The 25,973-nt window shown below is 46.9% G+C and overlaps 1 protein-coding gene across 1 annotated transcript in view; it reads left to right on the top strand.

Annotated features, from left to right (window-relative positions):
* Nucleotides 1–7,615: 7,615 nt before the first annotated feature.
* Nucleotides 7,616–25,973, top strand: part of LOC122679075 (translation initiation factor IF-2-like) — a 60,525-nt gene continuing 42,167 nt past the window's right edge. The window contains exons 1-2 of the mRNA XM_043879339.1: nt 7,616–7,661; nt 7,991–8,496. Of these exons, the coding sequence (XP_043735274.1) occupies nt 7,616–7,661; nt 7,991–8,496 (552 nt within the window). The remainder of the gene's footprint in view (nt 7,662–7,990; nt 8,497–25,973) is intronic.

Below are 25,973 nucleotides of genomic sequence, written 5' to 3'. Positions count from 1 at the left end.
GTCATCTCTTTTTAGTGGTTAGAACATTTAAGATCTATCTCTTAGCAACTTTCAAACACACAGTACAGTATTGTTAACTATAGTTACCATACTGTGGGTAGATCTCCAGAACTAATTCATCTTTTAAATGCTGAGTTTTGATCCCTTGACAAAATCTTCCCAATTCTCCCATCTCTCAGCCCCTAGTAAGTACCATTGGACCACCAGATTCTATAAGTTCATATTTTTAGATTCTATGAATGTAACAACAGTTGCCTTTTTCTATCTGATGCACCTCACTTAGCATAACACCTCTAAGGTCCATGCATGTTGTTGCAAATAATAGAGTTTCTTTCTTTCTTATGATTGAACAATATTCCATTGGGTATATCTACATCTTTATACATTTGTCCTTTGATGGACACAAGTTGTTTCCATATTTTGGCTATTGTGAACAATGCTGCTATGAACATGAGAGCGTAGATATCTTTTCAACATCCTGTTTTCATTTCCTTTGGATGTATACTCAGAAGTGGGATTTTTGGGTTATACAGAACTTCTATTTTTAATTTTTTTGGAGGAAACTCTATACTATTTTTCTTAATAGCCAAACTAATTTACGTTTTTTATAACGGTGCATTCAGTTCAGTTCAGTTGCTCAGTTACGTCCAGTTCTTTGCAACCCCGTGGACTGCAGTGTGCCAGGCTTCCCTGTCCATCACCAACTCTCAGAGCTTGCTTAATTAAGTCTTAGCATTACAGTGCATAAGGGTTCTGTTTTCTCCACATCCTTCCCAGCATTTGTTATCAGTTATCTTTTTTTTTTCTTATCTTTTTTACGATAGCCATTCTGACAGGTGTGAGGTGGTAGCTCATTGTGATTTTGATTTGCATTTCCCTGATAAGAAGGGTTTTAAACTACTGACTTAAATGCAACTAAATGATCAGTTTTGATCAAAGTTCATAATATTCTCAAAAAATAGCTTGACTTAGCATATCAGGCAATCCAGGAATCAATGTTGGAGAGACAAAATCTTAAACTACAATAGCTCATTTAATTACATATAACCTGTGAAATAGTTATGTCCTTTTTTTTTTTTTAACTGATGAAAGTATTAATGCTAAGACTTAATCATTAGAAAAACATCAGACAAACTCCATATGAAAGATATTTCATATAATGTTGTTGATGTTTAGGCAATAAGCCATGTCTGACTCTTTTGTGACCCCTTGGACTGCAGCCCGGTCAGTCTCTTCTATCTGTGAGATTTCCCAGGCAAGAATACAATATCTGACCAATTATCAAAACTGACAAATCCATGAGTAACAAGGAAAGTCTAAGGATCAGACCAGAAAAGACTAAGGAGACATACTGACTAAATATAATGTTATATTGTAGATGGGATCCTTGAATGAGAAAAGGATATTAATGGGAAAACTGGTGAAACCTACATAAATCCTGGCATTTCTCAGTTTTGGTTTCTCAGTGCAGAGGTTGGTTTCTCAGTTTTGACTAGTGTACCATGGTAATGTAACATGTTAATAATAATGGAGCCTGGGAATGCCCTGGCAGTCCAGTGGTTAGGACTCTGTACTTTCACTGCCAAGGACAGGGAACTAAATGTGGCCAAATAAAAATGAGACTTGGGTAACAGATGTAAGAGAAAGCTCTATACTATCTTTCAACTTTTCTGAAAATCTAAAGTTATTCCAAAATAAAAAGCTTATTTAAAACATCTGAACCAGGGACTTCCCTGATTGTCTAGTGGCAAAGACTCTGCACTCCCAATGCAGGGGGCCCAGGCTCCATCCTTGGTCAGGAACTAGATCCCACATGCTGCACTAAGAGTTCTCATGCCACAACTAAAGATCCCACATGGGGCAACGAAGATCAAAGAGCCTGCGTGCCACAGCTAAGACCCGGTGCAGCCAAACAAATAATTTAAAACAACAACAAAAAACAAAAACAAAAACCATCTGAACCATCTGGTGAGTCCTAAAGCATTTAGAACTAGAGTTGCAATATGATATAGCAATCCACTTCTGGGTATATCCCCAAAATAATTGAAGGCAGGATCTTGAAGAACTATTTATATACTCATGTTCATAGCAGCATTATTCACAATTGTCAAATGGTGGAAGCAAGCCACGTGTCCATAGACTGATGGATGGTTTGACAAAATGTGGCATATACAGAGAATGGAATGTAATTCAGCCTAAGAAAGGATGGACATTCTGAAACATGCTGCAACATAGATGAACCTTGGAGACATTATGCTAAGATGAAATAAACCAGTCACAAGGGATAAATACTGCATAAGTGAAAGTCACTTCAGTCCTACTCTTTGTAACCCAATGGACTATACAGTCCATGGAATTCTCCAGGTCAGAATACTGGAGTGGGTAGCCTTTCCCTTCTCCAGGGGATCTTCCCAACCCAGGGATTGAACCCAGGTCTCCTGCATTGCAGGCGGATTCTTTACCAGCTGAGTCACAAGGGAAGCCCAAGAATACTGGAGTGGGTAGCTTATCCCCTCTCCAGGGGATCTTTCCAACCCAGGAATGGAACTGGGGTCTCCTGCATTGCAGGCAGATTCTTGACCAGCTGAGCTATCAGGGAAGCCCAAAATACTGTATGATTCCACTTATTTGAGATGCTCAGTATAGTCAAATATGTAGAGATAAAAAGTAGAATGGTGGTTGCCAGGGGATAGAACTGGGGGTGGGGGGACCAGGAAGTCAATGTAAATTATACATTTTTAAAATGGTTAAAATGGTGCTTTAATGTCATGTTTGGTGGTGACTCAGTCACAAAGTTGTGTCTGACTCTTGAGACCCCATGTACTGTAACCTGCCAGGCTCCTCTGTCCATGGCATTTCCCAGGAAAGAATACTACAGTAGGTTGCCTTTTCCTTCTGCAGGGCATCTTTCCAACCCAGGGATCAAACCCTGGTCTACTGCATTGCAGGCATGTTATGTTTACTTTACCACAATTAAAATAATCAAACTTTTCAAATCTGAGACTTTGATGAAGTAACTCACTAAGAGTCATCTGATAGCTTTTGGATTCAAATTCAGATCTTCCTGACATCAATGTTTTCCCAGTGCCCTCGGTGGGATGGTGACAGGCTGATCTGTATGGTCCAGAAGTGTCCATGCATTGAGAGCTCACTTTCTCTTTTCTTTGTGCCCAAAATACAACCTGACCCGGTTTCATTTCACCTGGAGGCAGATGAGCTGTTGGCCACCTAGGCCAGTTGACTTGGTGTCCGGTCCTGGCGCAGCCACAAGCTTGACTTGACCTTGGTCAAGACCAGTGAGCTCTCTGGGTCTCAGCTTGCCTGACTGACTCAATGAATGAGAGTTGTGGCAAAGTCTCCGCCCAAGGGCTATTCAGAGGCTGAAGAGGGAGGTGAGGTGGACTCAGTAACTCCTAGAGATTGCCAAGCAGGGCTGGTGAGAACGTGACCATGAGTCTGACCAGGAGAAGAAGGTGTAGTCTCGGGTATTCTCTGAATTGCTCGTGGAAGAGGAGATGCTGGGACCAATCCACAAAAAAGCACAGGTGACCCCTAATGAAAGATATTCTAGAAGAAAGCAAAAGCGAAGGAGATGAGACAGTTGGAGAATAGATGACTGGTGGGGGGTAGCAGGCTGGGGACAGTGGAGGGGAGAAACTTGCTTCTTCTTAAGGTGAATCTGCAGAAACTACCTTTTTTTTTTTTTTGGCTGCACCTTGAGGCTTGCAGGATCTTAGTTCCTTGACCAAGGATTGAAACCAGGCTCTCAGCAATAAGAATACAGAGCTCTGATCACTGGACTGCCAGGGTATTCCCTGGAGAGACTACTTGGAGGCTATCAGAGAGGAGCGATTGGAAGGCAGAGGGACCGGCTAGGCTGCAGAATCCAAGAGGGAGAGATAGAAGCCTCTTCCATATCCATGGCTGTGAGCATCAGGAAAGATGGGTGGGTGAACCTCTAGGCTGTAATCACCTGATAAGCCTTGGGAAGAGGAGAAGATGGAGGTTCCGTACCCCAGCAAGTGATGGGGCCTGTTCTCATTGCCATTCAGGCCTGTGAGTTCAGGCAGAAAGCAAAGGACCATAGGTTTACAGAGAGCATTCTGAATACAAGCAGCTTCCTTCTCTTTCTGGGGCTTCCCAAGCGGCTCAATGGTAAAGAATCTGTCTGCCAAGGCAAAAGGTGCAGGAAACTGAGATTCAAATCCTGGGTTGGGAAGATCCCCTGGAGAAGGAAATGGCAACCCTTTCCCATATTCTAGCCTGGAAAATCCTATGGACAGAGGAGTCTGGTGGGCTACAATCCATAGCAGAGTCAGACACGACAGAGCAACTGAACAGCAGCACCTCCTCTTTCTGCCCCATAAACGTTCGTTCCTCTGAGTGTGACCCTTGGCCCCTCCCTTAACATTTCCTGCCTGGGCTCAGTCCTGCTCTGGGCATCCACTACCCATGAATATAGGGCACTGAGAGCCACCTGCCTCCCAGGCTTCACCTGGAAGGACCAAAGGTTTGTGAAACCCTCGCAGTCCACAATGGAGGCATCCCTTCCCCCACCCAGGCCTGCATCTTCCAGTGAGTTCCCACCCAAAGAGTGACACTTCGCCCACCCACCATTTCTGAAATCCCAAATCTGGCACTTACCCTTGCGTCTTCCCCTGCTCCTCCCCAGATTTACTGGGTGAAGGTGTTTTCCTAAGCATTTACCTGTTTCTCCTCCTTCCTAAGGCAGCCTTCCTCTGGTCCAGGCTCTCACTGTTTCTCAGCCAGGTCCTGAGTGGCATCTTCCTTTCTTTAAGCCAAAGGCGAGAATACTTGGACCTCAAGGTCTCTCAGAATCTGATCTACCTTCCTCTGACCCAATTACCCTTTCTTCACTTTTCCAACAGTGATTTCATACTCCAGCGATACCAGACCACTCAAAGTCTGTCAGACTCTAAAAGGATGCACATTCCTTTTGCTCAAACACCCTACTCTCCTCTCTGTCCAAGCTATTTTTCAAGCTGCAGTCTCCACTTCCCCTGGGGATTCTTCTTGGCCTGTGCCAAACAGATGCCTTTCTCTGTGTTTCTACTGCACCTGGCACTTTTCCACCCTCATTCTGCTACCACAGGATCCAGGGTGTCCGTTCAGTCATTCACTTATAGCTTCTACGTATATTCACTGAATTGGTGCTGGGGGTGAAATGGGGAGCTGAACGCATGTGATTCCTGCCCCAAAAGAAAATGATGTCTGCAACTGTTTGCCGGTCTGACTCCATATGCCTTTGTGGAATGATTGATGATCTTGCTTTCATGTGCCTCCAGGCTTGACCCTTGTGGTTCCGTTGGCCTGGAACACTCTCTTGTCAGTCTGCACAACTGGCTCCTTCTTGCTGATACTGTCTGGAGTCAGTTGCTCGCCTGCCCCCAACCACTCTAGCTCTTCACCCAGATTTACCCATCTTGGTAGTGTTGCTGTTGAAATTCACTTGCCTGTTGGCTTATTTGTCTGGCCTTTCTCACTAGAATGAAAGGTGCTCAAGAACAGGGTTCTTGTCTGTCTTATTGCCACAGAGTCTAGGGGACTAGTTCGTGCCTGATACTCAACTGGGGTTCCAAATGTGTGATAAGTGAATGGGTGGATTTTGCAGATAAGGAAGCAGATGTAGTAAAGGGAAGGATTGGGACTTTCCTGGCAGTCCAGTGGTTAAGATTGCATCCGTCTAATGCCGTGGGATCCAGTTCAATCCCTGGTTGGGAAACTTAAGATTATGCATGCAAGAGATGCAGCCAAAAAAACAATAAGTAAATAAATAAATAAATAAAATTTTTAAAGAAAGAAGGAAAAGGGAAGAACTGACCATGAGCATGAAATTATGTAATTATAGACCCAGTATTAACTAACCATGGGAATTTCAGTTATGGAATGGAGCATGGCAATTTAAAAACATTAAGAAAATTAAGAGATAAAAGAGGTGAAGTAAGGGCAGGTGGGAGCAAGGTATTGCCTGCTAAGAGAAATTTATAATCAACATCTTTTAATATGTCTGTTGGCTATTTGTATGTCATCTTTGGAGAAATACCTACTCATAAATAATTATATGGAGAGACCTACAAAGAAAACATCATGACTTCACTCTCCTTTTGTTCATCTGACCACATGCCAAATTATTTAGGAAGTGATATCTCTCACATGGTAAGGAAAGATTTAAAGTTTAACAATTCCTTAACTTCTTGTTGGCTTCCTTGTCTTCTATTCAAAGAAAGTGAAATGCCTTAAATTTAAAAATAGCAACTACACAGTATTAAGATTTCAAAATCAATATATTTTTTCCTGTCTGTCAATCCTGCATCTAGCTATCCATCTACCTGGATACATAAATAAGTATGACTAAAAAGATGTCTTGGATTTATAGAATATTTATGGAAAGTATTTCTGGCTGATAAAATTTTTACTTCCCTTTATTTTCTATACTTTCTTGTGCAGTTTTAATTTTTTTACAATGTACTTGTACTGTATCCCTTATGCAAGAAGAGAACAAGTTTTAAAAAACAATTGGAAGTAGGTATACCAAAATGTCATTTTAGTTAATTTTGGATGGTAGGAATAGTAAGATATTTTCTTTGCATTTCTTCTGAAAAAAAATTTTTTTATTTTAAAGAGGAATTTTAAAAAACGGAAAAATGTGAATTTAAGATGAATATTTCAGGGATCCAAAGAGAGCAAGCAAAGTCAAGGTCAACGTTTAGTGAGTCCTGGGTCAAAGTGTCTTTTCAGCCCAGAGAGGCCCCAGGGCAGACAGCCAACAGGAAGGATACAGTAGCCAACCTACCGTCTGAGAGAATGGAATTGTCATTGGAAGCCTGGCCTCACCTGGCCTGCAGATACCAGATACCGAACAGGAGGCGGGCCAGCTTCCCTGGGGATGACAGAGGTCGGTTCCAGGGAGAACTTTAAGCAGCCAACGGGCTGTTCTCACAGTTCTGACAGTGCCTTATGCAGATGCTGAGGTCTGACCATCAGAACTCCAAGACCAGGCACAAAACAAGCGTTCAGTGATTATAAATGAGTCTGTGTTTCAGATGGTACAAGGAGCATCACCTGAAGTTTTGCTTTTTTTTTTTTTTTCCAAGAGCGGGGAACCAGTCAAGTCAGGAAGAAGCCCTTGGAATAGGAGAAACTGAATAGAACAGAGCGGGAAGGTTGGGTCGAAGGCTGCTGGGTGGGCTGGAATGAAAGGGAGGGTAGCGCACTGGGTCGGGGAGAAAGGGACAGTCTTCGCTTCCATAATTCTCAAATCACCCACTTGCGTGTCCATCTTTTCACCGGGCTGTGACCTCCTTCTAGGGTTTGTATCTAACTCGTCTTTCAGTCGCTCCTCCCAATCGCCTAGCAGGGCGCCTGTTTCCCTTAAGGGCTCATGAGATGATGGAGTGAACTGGAGGCAGCTCCTCGCTTCGGTCCAGTCCAGGGCTTTTGTAGAGAAAGCAAGATAAATGCTTTCCCTGCAGGAGGCCAGCGCTCTCTCTTTCCTTCAGGCGGGGAGGGGGCGGGGAACTGGACATTCACGGGGGGGTGGTAGTTTAATACACCCGAGGGGAGGCAGCTGTGTAGACAGACGCCCTCTGCACGGATGTGCCAACCTCAGCCCTCGGGGGCAGCTGGAGACGTCGAAGGAGGTAAGAAGGGTGAGAAGGTGTGTGCGCCTCTCTTACCAGGCCAGCAGATGCTGGTGGTACCCAAGAAGGCGCTCGGGTTTCTAGAGATGGAACTAAGCCAGGGTCTGCTGCGCGGAGAGCTCCCATCTTAGAGCATCTCGGTCCATCTTATTTCCCTAAACTCTCCTTCCACATCTGGCAAGTGGGAAGACTCCAGGACGCCGGCGGGAGGGGGGGGGGGGAGGGTGTGGAGGTGTGGGGAGGAGGGCAGCTGAAACCGCCACGCACAAGTGAATGGGCACCATCATCGAGTTCGAGCTGACTCTCCCCGGGCCGCGGTGCGAACGCAGCCAGGACCCCCCATCCCGGTGCGCAGCGCGCCCTCCCCCGCGCCATCGGGGCCCCCGGCGGCCCAGGCCCTCCCCGCCTCCGCGCGCGGCCCTCCGCGGCTGGATGCCCGGGGCTGCTCCGCCCGCGGGCGGAGGGGCTCCCGGGGCTGCAGGCAAGGCGGCGGGGAGCCGGAGGGCGCCGGCCGAGCAGGGGCAGAGGACGCACGCGGCCGGCCGGGCGGCGCGCGCTTTCCCCTCCCCCGCGGCCCGGAGCGCGAGCCGCCGTGACGTCAGGGGCCGCCCGCCAGCCCCGCGCTCCAGCGGGCAGAGCGCGTGCGGCCGCCGAGCACATGGGCCCGCGGGCCGGGCGGACTCCGGGCGGCGGGGCCCGGGGGAAGGGCGAGGGGCCGCGAGCGAGGATGAGCCCCGGCACGCCCCCGCCCCGGACCCCCTCGAGTGGATTTCCACGCGGAAAGGATGTTGGCGGTCCCGGTGACCTGCGGAGACACGGTGGGAGACACCTTTCAGTAAGTTACAATTTTGTCCTCCGCCTTTCGGGAGAGTCGGCAGCCTTGGCCTTGCGGGGAGGGATGCGCGGTGGGCAGCTGGACCGACGGAAAGAGCTTTCAGATCCCAATATGTTTGTTAACCGTGCACTTTGCTCATCTCCAGACTCTAGACTGGCAGCGAGTTTGGGGCGTTTGGGGGCGGGGGGAGGGGAAGAGGGTGACATCAAATAGCCCTTGCAGAGAGATAATTCCGGATTTGTGGTCTTGATGAAAAGTATTTATTATAACCTCCAAATATAGACCCCCTCCGATCAGTACTGATTAGGATTCGCAGACAAGGTCGGGAGGCCCCTTTGCTAATTGAGAAGCCTGTGAACCATATGATACACCCTCCATTCTTTGCCCATCTCCCCCCGCCCCACCCCGCCCCAACTCCCCAACAAGGTGATTTCCGAAAACTCAGCAACTCTGGTTTTGGAAACTTTCTCTTCTTGTGCCTTGCATTTACTGATTTTCCGGGTGCCCCCCCCCCCATCCTGGTAATTCTATTTGGATGGATTGTTGGTTTATTTAGGTTTACCCTCCCGAGGCTAATGTGCTTTTATTTATGCCAGCGTTTGTGGTCCAAGCAAGCCTAGACTTTCGGGAAGGGCGACCATGAGGGTGCATGTGGTTGGTGTGCAGGTATTTTCCCGAGAGTTGGCAGGCATGGAATATTCTGTTCATTTGAGCCCCTGACTTCAGGCCCGTCTGTAAGATGAGAGAAGAGAGGAAATCCCTAAGTGAGGGGTTTTGGGGACATTTGGGTGTTTCTTTTCCGTCTTCTGTTTTCCAAAGGGAGGCTGGCGGCCCCTCTCGCATCCCCCCCTCCCCTCCCCCACCACTTTGCGTCCTGGCGCCTGGAGCTGCGTAGTTGTTGGAGCAAAGCGGGAAGAAACGTGTGTTTGTGTGTGGTGGGTGCGCGGAGGCTCTGAGGAGGTAGGGACTGTGTCTGCTGCGCTGTTTGTTATAGGATGTTGCAGCCCTCTTTTGCATACTGGAAGTGACAAGTTCAGGCTTGTTCATCTGACACAGTCCTGTGATCACAACGAATCTGTCTCAAGCTTTAACCAATGAAGGAGGGTGTTGGATGGATCCTCTGAACACTCAGTGGGACTTCCTGAAAGATTTATTAGGAGAAAAACCTTCCTGGAAGCAGCAGCAGAACAAGCACAGAGTGGCTGGCCTGGGCAAGAGCCTCCTGGCCTGATCGCCACTCTTTGGGAGCAATTACATCCTGGAGGTGAGGAGTACCTCGTGGTCTGAGGCCTTGGTACGGCAGGACTGGGATTCCATGGATGGGTCTGGTGATGGCAAGGCCGAGAAGGTCCTGGGCGGATCATAATGCTGTCCCCAGTGAATTCCCGAGGCAGGGGGCGGGATTTGTTCTGCGGTCATTTTTGTTTTGCCTGGTGAAGGGTAACTTTTTATTGTTGTTGCTTTACTGACTTTGAGTGCAAAATTTTGCATCATCCAGGCTTCTCTTGAAAAGGAGAAGAAATCAGTTTCTTTTTCTGATTGATTCCCTCCCACCCCTGGGCGCATGCTGTCTGGGCTTGCCCTTTCTGCTTGGGACTAGAGCTTTTCTGGGCTGGAAAGAGGGAGTTCTTCTCGATTCTGAAATAGCAGACAGACCCTATCCCCCGAAACTGATTTGTGAGTTTGCTGATCTAAAAACTGGGTAAATTCTCACCAGCCACATTCAGCTGATCTCTTGTGCTTTAGTTTTTTCTTTTCCTCCTAAATGGCAGGCAAGCAGGCAGGCTGGGTTTCAGAGCCTGTGTCCCAGGGCTTTTTGCCTGACTGGGAGGGACGTTTTTTTCTCTGCTCAACTAAAGAGCCTCCGGGATGATATTTACTCCTCTTTGTGTGAGTTTCCCTGAAAGTGGTGATACCCATGGCTGGTGGTTGAGCCTTTCCTGTGGGAGCAAGGACCTTGGATGGTTGCTGGTCCATGTTCCTCGGCGAGGTAGCCTTGTGCCTGCTAATGGCTGCGCTTCCCTCTGTGCTTTGGGTGTCAGATGGCCTCTGGATGCTCAAGCTTTTTCTTTAGTATTTCCTGTCCTCGCTGGCTGTGGACATGGTGTTCTCCCCACCTGCCCCCTTAAAAAAAGAAAAAAAAAGACAAACCTCTGGATGCAGGTTTGTGATCTCTTTAAGAAACCAGGATTGTTCCTGCACATACCCTGGGTCAGTGGGGGGACTCCTGACCCAAAATGGGATAATTTTGAACATGGATGAGCCCTGTTGATGGTCATTTCTACCCTTTCCCAAAAAACGTCAGGGGTTTGAGGCCTTACAGGAGGCACTACCAAGATGGGTCCTTTGATCGACTCTGCCTCTGTCTCTTCTATTTTTCGGGTTCCAGCTAATCTAAGACTCTAATAACAATAATAGTAAATGATCATAATGGTAGTGTAGTAGTTTCTTTCTTCCCCTCCCCACCCCGTTTTTTTTTTTTTTTTTTTGCCATGCCACGTGGCATGCAGGATCTTAATTCCTCCACCAGGGATGGAATCCTTGCCCCTTACAGTGGAAGCATGGAGTCTGAACCACTGTACTGACAGGGAATTCCTGATAATAGTAGTAGTTTTTGTAATAACACTGAAATCTTATATCAGGCCAAGCTGTTCTTCCCATTTTATGCTTCCTATAGCCTCACCACGGCAGTTACAATCAAGTGTCCAGCAGTGATGGAGTTCTTACTGTGGGCCAGCCTTGAAATGCTTTATATTTGTTATTTCATATAATCTCCCAGCTATTGTGCTGTTGTTTAATTGCCAAGTCGAAAGTCTTTGCGACCCCATGGACTCTAGCCCGCCAGGCTCCTCTGTCCATGGGATTTCAACCCACTGGAGTGGGTTGCCATTTCCTTCTTCAGGGACCCAGGGATTGAACCCGGGTCCCCGGCATTGGCCACCTGGCTAGCTACCTGGGAAGGTAGAATTATTGTTGTCATCACTGTTTTGCAGATGGGGAGCCCACAGGTCAGATTAAGGATCCCCCCACCCCACCCCGCACCTTCAGGTCATACAGCCACGGAGTGGCAGAGACACCCGGATTTGCACTGGCCATCTGACTCCCCAGGCTCACTCATAGAAGTCAGAGGGCAATGAAACTAAAGACAGACAAAGGTGCTGCTCCGCCTGGAGTGGGAAGGTCAAGCTCATTCTCCAGTCATCCCTCCTTGCCCAGGCACAAAGGAAAACCCCACACCTCGTGTGAAGACCCCACCTGCCCTGACTGCTGGCCTGGTTGGGGTCAAGAAGCCACGAGAATGGGGCTTCAGTGCTCAGAAAATTCTAAACTGGAGAGTCTGGGGACCTCTGGGGCCAGGGGACAGCCTCCGTCTTGGCTCAGAATCTATGGGCTTTTGCAGAAAGCTGTATCCAGGTGTCCGGCCTGGCTCTGTGACCAGCATTTATTACTAACAACATTCACAGCAGATGGGAGATAGAGCTGTTTCTGCAAATGATCCAGACCCTCCACCTCCACGACCTGCTCCCCCCCCACCCCCCGCCCCCCAACCAACCGATCCGGAGTACCTTCCTCTCTCTTGGGTGTGTTTTGGTCCTGTAACCACCCTAACAACACAAAGATTGTATCGTCCCAACCGTGTCCTGAAAAACAAAAACAATGCCAGCCCATAAACACAAGATTCACAGTCACGAGGCCCAAATGGTCTCAGTTATTTTTTTAATTTCAGAGTTCTGAATTTTCTTTTATTTTCTCTTCCTCTTTTTTTTTTTTCCTTTTTTTGAAGGGGGGAGGCAAGGAGTAGGGGTGGTGTTGTTTAGTTGGTGCCCGGTGGGTAATCAGAGCCCCTGTTATATCTGTTTATCTGTTTCTTCTCCCTCTTGGACCATGAACTTCTTGGGAGCAACAAAGGAGTAGGGATGGGCTGGGAGGGGTGGTCGCTGTTTCATCTGCTGGCTCACACAGCCCTGAGACTGGCTCGCAGGTGGCTATCGAAGAACTACTTTATTTTTAAGTAAACAAGCCATGCCCATCCCTCAAGTCATTGTCTTCTTTAGATGTGGAGCAGCCCATCAGGATGGGAGGCCAAGGGTTTGCCCCCCGAGGGAGGAGACTCTGAAGAAAGGAAGGAAGCTGGAAAGCAGTGGAAGGCAGCTGGGATGGCTGAGGGGTAGTGCAGACCTGGGTTACTGTGGGGCAGGTTACGTCACCTCTGGGAGCCTGTTTCCTCACGTGGAAGATGGGCACGGTAAAGCACCACCTTCTGCCCTGGCTGAGAGGAGGAAATAGAGGATGCCCAGCAGGCAGGCATTCAGCAGGGCTCCTGGGCTCCTGCTTAGCCCTCAGCAAAAGGTAACTGATAATATTACTGTGACAATTACTGGGTTTTATTGCTTCCTGTGGCTGCTTGGAGCTGGTGGTTTCTGAATACATTTTAATGTGTAACAGTAACATTCTGGTTACATAGATCATGAAGTGCAGTGACTTTACTAGTGTTCTTTGCAAGCCTCTGAACGAAACACTGGCTAATAGAAGAAAGATAAGAAATCAGGAGAGGTCTCAGAAAGGACAGAAATCAGAGGGTACCCCTCAGTTGGCAGCCTGCTTTTGCAGGTTATTTCAGCTCTCAGCTGCTACACGGGGAGAGGAATAGTGTCTCCCTCTCAGGCATGATGCAAAAAAAAAAAAAAAAAAAAAAATTTGCACTTAGCACAGAGGAAGTAAGCTCTTGAGGAAGACAGAAAAACGCTTGTTTTTACTGGTTATTCTTTAGGGCTGTCTTTCCCTGGCTGTTGTTGTTTAGTTGCTAAGGCATCTCTGACTCTGCCACCCTGTGTACTGTATTGCTTGCCAGTAGCCTGCCAGGCTCCTCTGCTCATGGGATTTGCCAGGGAAGAATACTGGAGTGGGTTTGCCTTTTCCTTCTCCAGGGGATCTTCCCGATTCAGGGATTGGGCCTGTGTCTCCTGCATTGGCAGGCGGATTCTTTTACCACTGAGCAACAGGGAAGTCCTCCTTTCCTTGGTACATTGGCCCTTAACATTTGCTACTCTGTTTAAGATGGACTGACTGAGCTGTTTACTTACTGGGCAGTTGCCCTGTCAGCAGGCACTATTCTAGCTCCTGGAGGTCCAGCAGAGAAGCAGAGACAAAAACCCTTGCTCTCCTGGTGTTTTCATTCTATTCAAGTCACACAGTAGGGACAGTGTGGTCCCCACAAGGAGGCAGAGAACAGATGGATGCAATACAGGCAAATACTACAGCGACTCCTGACCCCACTGTATTAAGAGGTGTGAGGTGCTTAGCACAGAGCTGATGTGGTAGAGACTATGTAAGTGGTGGTTGCTATATTTGTTATTGTTTTTCTTTGGTGGCTGCCTCATAAAGTAGCAACCTCCCCTCCTCCCATTTCCATGCCTGAGTCTTACTATTGTCTATGGTACTTGTTGTGGACTGAATGTCTTTCTGCAAAATACATATGTTGAAATACTAACTCCCAGTGTGATGGTGTTTGGAGGTGGAGCCTTTGGGAGGTAATTATGGATTAGTTCAGCTCAGTTGCTCAGTCGTGTCTGACTCTTTGCAACCCCATGGACTGCAGCACGCCAGGCTTCCCTGTCCATTACCAACTCCCAGAGCTTGCTCAAACTCATGTCCGTCAAGTCGGTGATGCCATCCAACCATTTCAGTCCTCTGTCGTCCCCTTCTTTTTTTATGGATTATGGATAGATGAGGTCATTAGGGTGGGGTCTTTATGTGGTGATTAGTGCTGTTACCAGAAGAATACCAGAGAGGTTTCATCCTCTCTGTCTCTGTGAAGATCCAGGAGGAAAGTAGCTGTTTACAACCCGGAAAGAGAGCTCTCATCAAAATCAGATTGGCCACAACCTTAGTCTTGAACTTCTTAGCCTCCAAAACTGTGAGAAATAACGTTTCAATCATTTAAGCTACCTGGTCTGTAGTGGTTTGTTATGGCAGCTGGAGCAAACTGGGACAGCACTGATCATTACCTGGTATATTGTGTATCTGTCTTCTCTCCAGAAATTGTCAACTTGGTAGGGCTCATGGCTTCATTTATTCATTTCTTAAAAAATTCCTCTGTACTACACAGCATGTGGGGTCTTAGTTTCCCAAACAGTGATCGAACCTGTGACCCCTACATTGAAAACTCGGAGTCTTAACCGTTAGCCCAGGGAAGGTTGAAGCCAGGGAAGTCCCTATTCATTTTCATTAATTCAATACATTGCATACCAGCTCTGTGCCAAGCAGAGTTCTCAGTGTTGGGAATGCAGGAAGGAGCAAAAGAGATGTTGCATGAATGGTGCTTGCATTATAGCTAGAATAGACATCCGAGCAGCAGACACAGTAAACTGAGGATATTAGCAGTGTATTCGAGGGGAATGTGTCCTGTGGGAACAAGGGTCAGGGTCTGGAGGGTTAAGGTCAGTGTTAAGGTGGCTTCAGGGCAGGCTCCGCTGAGAAGCTGACATTGGAGCAGCCTTGAAGGAGGTGAAGGGGTTCGTCTTAGAGGATGGTGTTTGAGCCCAGGAAGGAGCCACGTTAGAGGTTGAGGGCAGGGCTGGACTGTGAGATGGGGGAGCAAGATGAAGAACGAATTGGAGTGGTGTGAGCAAGGCGGACAGAGGTAGAAGGGGAAACCGCTCTTTGGCGGTGTTGCTTGTAGTATCTCCAGGCCTTTCTAAAAGATGAAAGATGCTGTCTTGTACACAGTAAAATGGGGAGCCATGGAATGGTTTTAAATGGAAAGCTGATTTGCACTGCTTTAGCTTTTTCTTAAAAGAAAAAAAAAAAGTTAATCTTGGCTGTGCTGGGTCTTCATTGCTGTGCCAGGGCGTTTTCTCCAGGTGCGGTGCAAGGGCTTCTCACTGCTGTGGGGGCGCTTTAATGACCAGGCAGGAGTGATCTGAGTGGGTCCTGCCCACCCTGGGGCCGTAGCTGAGGACAAACTTCCCAAATTTACAGTTAGAGAGATAACAAACTCCATAGAGGGTGGATCTTAGAAGGGAGGTGCCTGAAATGGCCCTGGGTGGACAGACTGTAATTAGGGAAATTGGAATTATCTTTTTTACAGATTAAAAAAAAAAGCCTATCTCTAAACATCTGAGGGGACAAGTCTGTAAAGATAAGTGTTGTTTCTCGAGTTAATGCAATCACTATTTTGTCTTTACTGTGGTTTTTTAAAAAAACAGTTATAATTGTGTATGTATGTTTATGTCTGACCTTGTAAGTTGTAAGCGTTCCTGAGCATTATTACATATGCTTTGGTCCGAGTGGTTTTTGGGAGGGGTGTGAAGGTGTCATGCGGCATGTGGGATTCAGGATCTTAGTTCCCTGACCAGGGACTGTACCTGTGCCTCCTGCAGTGGAAGCTCAGAGTCCTACTCACTGGACTGCTGGGGAATTCTCTGTCCATGGCATTTTTATATAATACATTATAAAATGATATATTATAAAATGATATATCACAAAATAAATTATAAAATATAATATATAACATATATAACAATAACATATATAATAGAAAATATTATAATATATTTATAAATATATATATTTATATTTTTCATTTAATTTTTTGGGATAAGTCCTCAGTCCTAGGACTATTGCATCAGAGTATAGTATAGTGTTAGTCACTCAGTCATGTCCGACCCTTTGCAACCCCATGGACCAAAGCCCACTAGGCTTTTCTGTCCGTGGAATTCTCCAGGCAAGAATACTGGAGTGAGTTGCCATTCCCTTCTTCAGGGGATCTTTGAGATCCAAGGATCAAGTCTGGTCTCTTGCATTGCAGGCAGGTTCTTCACCATCTGAGCCACTAGGGAAGCACATTGCACCATAGCATCTCGGTATTTTAAAAGTTTGAGGTAAACATTGCAACTCATGAGATCCGTACCGAAGCCAAACTTGCTCTTATCTGTTGAGACATGTGGTGTCTATTGCCGTGCGTGATTCGCAGTGTCATGAGCCATGACGTGTAGTGTGCGTTGTGTGCATATGTGCGTATACGTCATATGCACCTGTACTAGCTTTTTCTTAACTTCCATTTATTTAGCAGATATCTGTGGGGTGCCTGTTGTGTACCAGACACTACTCAAGGTTTTGGATCTTCAGCAGTGAGGACAGCATTGACGGTACCAGTTCTAAAGGAACTTGTTACTTAGTGGAGAGACAAGCAAGTATACACCGAAGTATAAGGAATATGAAAGAGTAGGAAATAGAATAATATAGAAGAGAGTTTGTATGAGAGGAAGGGATTCACACTGAAATGCTACATTTGAGTGAAAGTGAAGATTTTGGGGAAGTTAACCAAAGAAGCAGAAGAGCAAAGAGGAAAAGGAGAAGATTGATAAAGATGAAAATAGTAAAGAAAAAAAGGAATATTTAAGTTAAAAAAGGAAAAGCTTTAATAATAAAGAAGAGTTCCCCAAAGTCAATAACAAACTAAACAGTCTCATAGCAAAGTGAGTAAAGGATATGAATAAATAGTTCTCAAAAGAAAAAAGCATAATACACGTGAAAAGATTCTGAATCTCCCTAATATAGCTGCATGTGTTGAGGTCTGATCTGTTGATAGTAGAATCTGCTTTTTTTTAGTAGGTAGTGGTAGGCAATTCAATAAATGCACACAGCTCTGTAACACAGTCTTGGAATCATTACCATCAACATCGCGGACATCTCCATCACCCCCCAAACATCCCCTCTACTTCTTTGTAGTCAGTCTCCTCCCTGGTCCCCAGCTTCCGACAACCACGAATTTGTTTCCTGACCTCATGGTTTTGTCTTTTGCTTGTAAATGGGATCATCCAGGATGTAGCTCTTTGAGTCTGCTTTCTCTCATGCATGTGAGATCTTCCTTGTGGTATATGTCAGTCGTTCTGTGGATTAGATTGCAATTAGTGTCCTGTTCTCTGGATATGCCACTGTTTTTTGACCCATCTTCCACTGGAAGGGCACTTGAGTTGTTTCTGGGGCACATTTTTCCCTGTATTTCAAAATGTGCCCAAAATAGGAGGTCTGACTCAAGTCTTGGGAAGGCTGTGTGTGGCCTGGGGTCCCCTGACTCAGCTAGTGAATGTGAGGTCACTTGAAAGACCAACTGGCAGCTGGCAGTGAAATCAAAAACACATGTGCAGCCCCACGCCTTGGTACATTTGGGAATTCACAGCTCATGTTCTGTGTATCCTCTAAGTATCCTCTAAGGATACTTAGAGGTGGGTGTGAATGTCTAAAAAAAATGGAAGGATGTAGATCAGACTCACTCTCATCCCCCTGGGAGAGAGAAGAAGATGAGGCAGGTGGTATGCTTTGTAGAGGAAGACTATAGACACATGTATCACTTAGGCATTTTGAAACTATATAGTAAGGAAAGCAGCCAGAGTGCATCCATGACCATGTGCTCATGGTCATAAATTCAAGCTTCTTTGTTGTTGTTGTTTAGTCACTAAGTCATGTCCGACTCTAGAGACCTCATGGACTGTAGCCTGTCAGGTTCCTCTGTCCATGGAATTCTCCAGCCAAGAATACTGGAGTGGGTTGCCATTTCCTCCTCCGGGGGATCTTCCTGACCCAGGGTTCGAACCCCTGTCTCCTGTGTGTCCTGCATTGCAGGCTCTTCTTCACTGCTGAGCCACTAGGGCTAGGTATTACCCCATAGTCCACTTAAGTCATAATTCATTCAGTGGGGGCCAGGGTAGCCTTGGGATCATTCAGCCAATCATCTCACTTAGAGATTTCGTGGCAAGATCATTCCTGTCCTTGTCGTGTATTGCTTCTTACGAAGCAGACATTTGCATTTGGTCCAAGAAACAAACCTGTGAGGTGAGGCCAGACTGACCCAGCTGGGTTGACACTCAGAGGACACCTCTGGCGGGGATGGTATCCTGCTCATCAGCCTTGCAGGGCCGCCTTCCCCTCAGAGCACGGGGGGCAGGCGGGGAGGGGGGGAAAGGGAGGTATGGGGGGTCAGTAGAGAGAGACGGTCTCCCAGAAAACGCTTTCGAAGTAGGAGGGCTGCCCCCTGGCTTTTGCTGTCTTCTCCCCCTGCCTCAAGGGTGGCCCCAGGCAGTGTCTCTTCCCTGTCATTTGCCTGGACAATCCATACATGCTTTCTCGATTGCAGACATTCCCCACATACTTAGGGATGCCAAAGGATGGGGGTGATCACTGTATCAGTCCTGGTAATGCGTGGAGGTGGTCTTGGCAACCACACCTTAGACAGCACCCTATGATCTTTGTGTTTTATACCTGAGCAGTTGCTGACACCTTTGACCTGTGACTACGCACTCTCTCCAATTTGGTCCAGCAGTGACATCGCTGGCTCCAGAATGCACCCTCCTGCCACTGGAAAGCATCTGTCATCGGCCCCAGCTGTCTCCCTGCTTCCCTGCCTGCCTTCCTCCTGGCTTTCTAAAGGGCAAACTAGACCCTGAGCTTTTACTGGCTTCGCATTATGAGTTCGAGCACCTGCTGTGTAATAGCCCCTCTATAGATTGAATTGCTGAGGGGTGTGGACCCGTGGAGCTGGGCTAAGGACCCCGCCCTCGCCAACCCTCCGGGCTGAGTGCTTCCTGCCAGATGGTTGCCTTTGCTTGGAGCAGAAGGAAGGCTTGCCTGATCAGAGGCAGCTGGGGAATGTGGGTTCTGCCTGAGGAAGGTTTGGAATGATGGGATTCTTTTAGAGGACAGGTGCCTACAGATTCACTTCTGACATCCCTGTCTCATCCAGCTGGGGAAACGGGACAGGCTTCAGTTCCTTTCCTAACTTCGTCTCCAAACTAACTCCTACTGATGCTTTCTGACTCAGCTTAGGGGTCACCTCCTCCTGGAAACATGCCTTCATCCCCTCCAGGAAGCCTTCCTTCATCCCCTCCCCGCACCTTGAGTTATGGCAGCTCACATCCCCATTGTTCTGGGTTGCGGCCATGGGTTCCCATGCAGACTCAGCTGTTTAGGAAGATGAGCAGATGATGTAATGCACAGTGTGGACCCAAAGGAGCACAGTAGGATGTGTGAGGACTAGCCCACAACTGGTCCCCACTCTAAACCCGGCAGCTGCTTTTTGAGTCCAACTCCCTTTTCCCACCTCCCTGTTTCCCCCAGGCCACAGAGGAGATTCAGTGTTGCCAGACTTTCTACTTGTGAAAGAGAAGCCAGGGAATTTTTTTTTTTTTTAATTAAAGTTCTAATTTTCAAATATTTCAGTTTAGATTTTTGAAGACCCCCTCACAGGTCAGACAAAACACATGCTGGCCAGCTGTGGCCCCCAGGCCAGCAGTTTGCAACCCCTGCTTATGGCTCTCCCCGTCCCGTTGCACAGGTTCCACCAGACCCGACAGGCTGTTTGCTGTGCCCCCAGCGCCTCGCAGGCTGCAGGTTCGGCTTGGTGGGCTTAAACCCTTATTGACTAAGGTACTGCAGCAGAGCACCTCTCGCATACATGTGATTCACTTTCTTCCCTTTAGAGCTGTTTGCACATGATGCTATTCTAGGTTGCTTCTTCAGTTCCTTGATTGCTTTTGTGATAGGCTGTGTGTCCTGGAAAAGTAATAATTTCCTAGATGTTGACTGCCTTTTTCCTTTTCCCTTCCCTCTCCACCCCCTCAACACATGTTAGCTTTTTTTTTTTTCTTGTGGAGGAAGCCAGACCTTTTGTATCCTGCTGGGCTCCAAAGTGTTGGTCGGCTGTTATTAGGCAGTGGTGGTTTCCGGCCAGCTCACTGATGTTTGCCCTGGAAGTCTGTGAGCCTTTGCTGATTTCCATCAGGGGAAAATACATGCTTTTCAGATTTCACTTCCTTTAGGTGAGCCATCGCGGCCAAGTTACTTAAAGAAACAACCGATCCAGGAGGAAGTAAAGCCCTCCCCCGATCTTGTGCAGTGTTTCCATCTTGTCATCTTTCTTCACATTACGGAGGCAAAGTTCATTAAGGATATGACTGGGAGCTCTAAGCTTCCCCGGTGGTTTAGCAGTAAATAATCCGTCTGCCAGTACAGGAGATGCACGTTCGGTCCCTGAGTAGGGAAGATCCCCTGGAGGAGGAAATGACAGCCCATGCCAATATTCTTGCCTGAAATATCCCAGGGACAGAGGAGCCTGGTGGGCTACAGTTCAAAGGGTCGCAAAGAGTCAGACACGACTGAGTGACTGAGCACACTCATCTGGAAACTCTAGGAGCTGAACATGTGCCTGGAACTGGTCAAGGCTCTTGGGAAATAAAAAAGAACCATGGGTTTGATAGTCTGGTAGATGTATCCTTGCCTTTAGAGATGCAGACAGGCAGAGGAAAGCCACCGACAGTGATGATTCGGCGTTAGTGCAGTTATGGTGGAGCATCACAGTCCTTACTCAGCATTATTAGGAGCTACAATAACATGACTTCTTAGAGTTATTAAGCCCTGCCTCTGTGCTGTTCTTAAGAACTTGTCCGTATTAATCCATGTAATAACTCTGAACTAATTACACAGAAAACTCACAGTGGAACAGTGCCATTCGCTCACCTGGTATTTACTGCGTGCTACTCTCTGGCGCTGTGCTGGACATGTAGCTACACTTGGGGATCCCTCTAAGAACCCCCCCTCCCAGTCCACTGCAGGAAAACAGATGTATGCTTTTTGCGCATGGCGACAACACTGGGGTGAAGTCTGGTTCTCAGAAGTGGACAGAGTGATGCTGGTGCTTGGGGGTTGAAGTAGTTGAGGACCAGGTTTGGCTTCAGATGGCAGATGCCTTAGATGGGCCCACAAGGCCAGGATGACTGAGGTCCGGCTGGTCTGGGAGGCTTCTTCTAGAGGAGCTGAGCCCAGCAATGGGATTGGTGAGTGGCAGAAGGAGATGGGTATGCCTGTTGTAGAAGGGCTGCAGTCTCTGTTTCTTATTTCTGAATGGAAACACTATCTCCTGCCTCTGGTGGGTTGGGAGGATTTGTAGTAAAAATAATAGTATGGTTGATAACAGCAGCTGGCATCCTGAGAGCCCACTGTGTGATGGGTACAATGCCGAGGGCTTCCCTTTCATTATTCCATGTATGCTCAGCAACTCCTTATGGAATAGGAACCATCATCAACCCCATTTTTCAGATGGCACAAACTGAGACTCAGAGACATCAGTTGATTTGCCCAGGTTCACACAGCTGTTAAAAGGTAGGTTGGAACCCAGGTCAGCACGCGAAGATTGGATTTGGAATCAATCCATTAACCAATCTCTTATCTATTAACTCTATACCCAGGAAGTATAAATATGAATTCTTTTCCCTAGAGGAAGTTTGTCTTTATTTCCAGCCCCACTTTCCCATTCCCTGTTTCTTCATACCTCAAAAGGGTAGGCAGTTTCGACTGCAAATTTCAGCTCTGATAACTCCACAACTCTGGTGCTAAATTAGATGATCTCTGGATAGAGATTCAGAGGGAAAAGGGGAAAGTGAAACTGGCAGATGTCCTAGGTGATGTGAGTTACAGTAAAATGGCTTCCAGGTTTTATTTTTTCTGTGCCATACACCCATTTTAATTATACCTAGAAATTGGTGGTGTTGAGCAAGAGTGGGGGTGGGGAGGATAGATTGACAATAGACTGACAAAGAAGCTCCGATGGGGAGGAAAACTGTTAGGTACCCAGACCAGCACTCTCTTCATTTGCTTTGCTCTGCTCATTATCATAATGTAAGCTTCAGACAGCATGGGTGATTCTATCTCCTCAAACTCTGACCTTTGACTGTCTGGTTGGAACCTCAGCTCAATCACTAGAGAATTGCGTAGCCTTCAAATCTCTGTGCCTCAGTTTCTTCATCTGTCAAATGGGAATAACAGCCTTGCTGTTCTGGGATGGTTAAGAGGATTAAATGAGTGAATACACAGAAAGCCCCTGACTTTGCCCAGTTATTTATTTATTTATTTTTTTTACTTTCCGGTGTCAATCTGTGCTTTCTTGGGGAGATCGTGTCATTATAAATGATCATTGGTGTGGCTCCCTGTGGCTCCTTAAGTTCTTCCAGCAGCAGAGTCGTCTTGGTGAAACCTAGGTCATCATGTAAGTCCTGTTCAGAACCCTCCCCTCAGCCTTGGACTCCCCTGGGATGAGCCCCAGCCTGCTGGACCTGTGCCCCGGTCCAGCTCTGGGACCTGCAGCGGTCTGCCGCCCCACCCGCACCCTGCCCTGTCAGTTTCCCTGTGGCTTCTCCACCTTCAGCGTCACTCATCCAGCCAACACTTCGTGCTCCTCTGAGCTGCTTTGTTTCCCTGTTTACTGCCTCCCACCGTGTAAAGTCCAGTCTGAGTTATCTGTCTTGCCTGCTTTCTGTAGCCCCCAAATAGAAAATAAGCCCCCAATAGAAAATAAGCCTCAAAATTTTTGTTCACTTTATTGTCTTCCATTTTCCCCAATGTCTAGTCCAAAGATCATTGGCTGAGTGAATGAATACAAATGATCTTTGCATTTTAGTTTCTGACAACAGACCTGAATTGGGAATTGTGAGCTGTTGGATAGATAGGAAACTGAATACTGTTTTTATAGAAACTGCACCCTTTTCTATCCCTACCAGCTGTGGGTGAGCAAGGGTTCCCAAATCTCCACATCCTTAAGACTTGTTATGTTCTTCTTTTTTAAATTTATAATAACCATCCTAAAAGTATGTAAGTAGCATCTCATAGTGGTGGTGATTGGCATTTCCTTAGTGACTAGTGATGTTGAGCATCTTTGTATATGCTTATTGGCTAGTTGTATATCTTCTTTGGAGAAATGTATTTTTTTGGTTATTGTTGAGCTCTTCCTATTTTCTGGATGTGAATCCCTTTTTAGATGATTTGCAAATATTTTCTCTTGTTCTATGGGTTGTCTTTTGACTCTTTTGAAGATGTCCTTTGATGCAGAGGGGTTTTAAATTTTGGTGAACTCTGATTTATCTAGTTTTTCTTTTGTTGTTTGTGCTTTTGGTGTCAGGTGCAAACAATTGCTTTTGGATTTTCCTGGGACCATAGACTTTCAAAATTGGAAGAGATGTCGTTAGCCATGGACTGTTGACCCTCATCATGATCTGAAAAGATCTAAATGATCTAAAAAGAAATGCTGTTGGTGTGATGGTGAGGAACGTGGCTCCTGGAACGGAATGGCTGCAGGTTCCCTCTAGCCTTGGCCTCATTCTGTTACTTAGTTCATCGTGCAGTGAACTTAACTTCCCTCTGCCTGATTCCTCAGCTGGGAACTGAGTTGAAAAGATCCACATTAGTTTAAAGTTTAAATGAGATGGCACACAAAATGTGATGAACTCATCTGGGCTGGAGTGATAACAAGCACTGAATAAGCAGCCCCTGCTGTTAGCATTGTTCCTGCGGGCGGTTCAGGACCTCTTATACCTGCCCCAGGCTGATGCTGGGGTAGAAACTGATGCCCAGAAGGGTCCTGAAACAACCCTTGGTACAGATTATGTTCCCATCCAAGTGGACCCAGGACTCCAGGCAAGTTCCAGGTCCCTCAGGTGATCTTGACCTCCCCAGGTGGGATTTCCCCCTCTTTCCATCTATGCTTCCCAAGCTCTTCTGCATGGAATGTAGGAATGTCAGGCACCTCCTCCAGTGTTTACAATAGCCCTCAGCTTAGATACCCCCAGCCAGGATAATCCTTTCCGAAACAGATAAACTGACAGATAAACTGGCAGCATCGGAAGAGAATAGGCTCCCCAGAGAGGCCTGTCCTGGCTTGGAAGCCTCCAGGAGGAAAATACTACACATCATCCCTCCGTGGCTGCCTGCCTTGCCCAGCCTAAATCATGGGAGCAGGGCGGGCAAGTCCCTCTTCCAGGAGAGGGACCCGCTTCATCAGCAAGATTTATTCATTCATTTGTGGCTGAGACCTGGAGCCTGAGCTTTTTACAACTGGGGGCCTCTGCCTGGCATTTTGAATCATTCTGATACTCCGTAGCAGAGGCCACCCAAAGTCAGAAATAATCGCTCACCTGCCTGAGAAGTATAGGAAAACAGCTTAATGGATATGTCTGCTTTCAAAAGTCTCAGATCTCCCCATCTTGAGTCTTACGTTCCTCATCTGTAAAATGAAGTGGTTAGTACTACCAACTAGATACTTGATTGTGAGCATTGAATAAGATTTTGTACATTAGCGGATTCCTCCAGCACCGTTGAGTATTAGGTGCTTGGTAAGATCTGATTGTTGACAAAGTAATGTCTCTGCTTTTTTTTTTTTTATAGACAGCATATTAAAAAGCAGAGACATTACTTTGTCAACAAAGGTCTGTCTAGTCAAGGCTATGGTTTTTCCAGTAGTCATGTATGGATGTGAGAGTTGGACTATAAAGAAAGCTGAACACTGAAGAATTGAGGCTTTTGAACTGTGGTGTTGAAGACTCTTGAGAGTCCCTTGGACTGCAAGGAGATCTAACCAGTGCATCCTAAAGGAGATCAGTCCTGGGTGTTCATTGGAAGGACTGATGTTGAAGCTGAAGCTCCAGTACTTTGGCCACCTGATGCGAAGAGCTGACTCATTTGAAAAGACTCTGATGCTGGGAAAGATTGAAGGCAGGAGGAGAAAGGACGACAGAGGATGAGATGGCCGGATGGCATCACCGACTCAATGGACTTGAGTTTGGGTTAACTCCGGGAGTTGGTGATGGACAGGGAGGCCTAGTGTGCTGCGGTTCATGGGGTTGCAAAGAGTTGGACACGACTGAGCGACTGAACTGAACTGAACTGAAGATCTGATTATCAGTATCCAGTTGGCCTGTGAGCCCCAAATGGGCACAGGAGTACTGGGTCTCTGGCCTCCAGGGGTTGGTTCACAAACTGTGGGCCGAGTGATCGAAGGTGTTGTGTACTTTCCAGTTTGAAAAGCCCACTGATACTTGTTGCTTTGCTTCTTAAATTTCTAGTTTTGGAGTCCAGTCCATGACATTCATCATTTCCTTCCTTCATTCCCTGATCTGCACACTCTTGTCGGCTCTCAAGTAAATAGCTCTGCCTATGGGCCTGCCTCCGAGAGCACTCTGCCTCTATATCTAATCTATGTATTTAATCCTTACAACAGTGTGTGCTGTCAGTATTAATCTCCCCATTTTACAGATGGGAAAACTGAGGCAGAAAGGGAAGTGGCTCTCCAAGGGGACAGCCACTAAGTTGCAGGACCAGAACCAGGATTTGAAGCCAGGCAACCTGCTTGCAGGATCTGAGGGGTCTAACTGGTTTGCTGTCCTGCCCATTGAGTTCATCTCTTGCTCAGGGCTCCAGGGCATTGATTATGAAATGAGGGAGCTTGGGGGCACTGAGAGAAGTTTACTAATGGGTCCTATTGCCTGGCCCTCCAGATCACAGAGCGTGGAGTGAAGCCCCCCAAGGCAAGCTGAAGTGGCAGAGATGGGAGCAGATGACAGATGGTCCTTAGGTCCTCTTCCATCTTCCGCTCTCTTCTTGGGACCTAATCAGCACGAGAGGATTACTGGCAGGCTCATTCCATTTACTGC

The sequence above is a fragment of the Cervus elaphus genome, chromosome 21 (genome assembly GCF_910594005.1).
Source record: "Cervus elaphus chromosome 21, mCerEla1.1, whole genome shotgun sequence".
Classification (NCBI taxonomy): Eukaryota; Metazoa; Chordata; class Mammalia; order Artiodactyla; family Cervidae; genus Cervus; species Cervus elaphus.
Note: the sequence above shows the minus strand (reverse complement) of the source record. Positions and strands in the feature narration are given on the sequence as shown.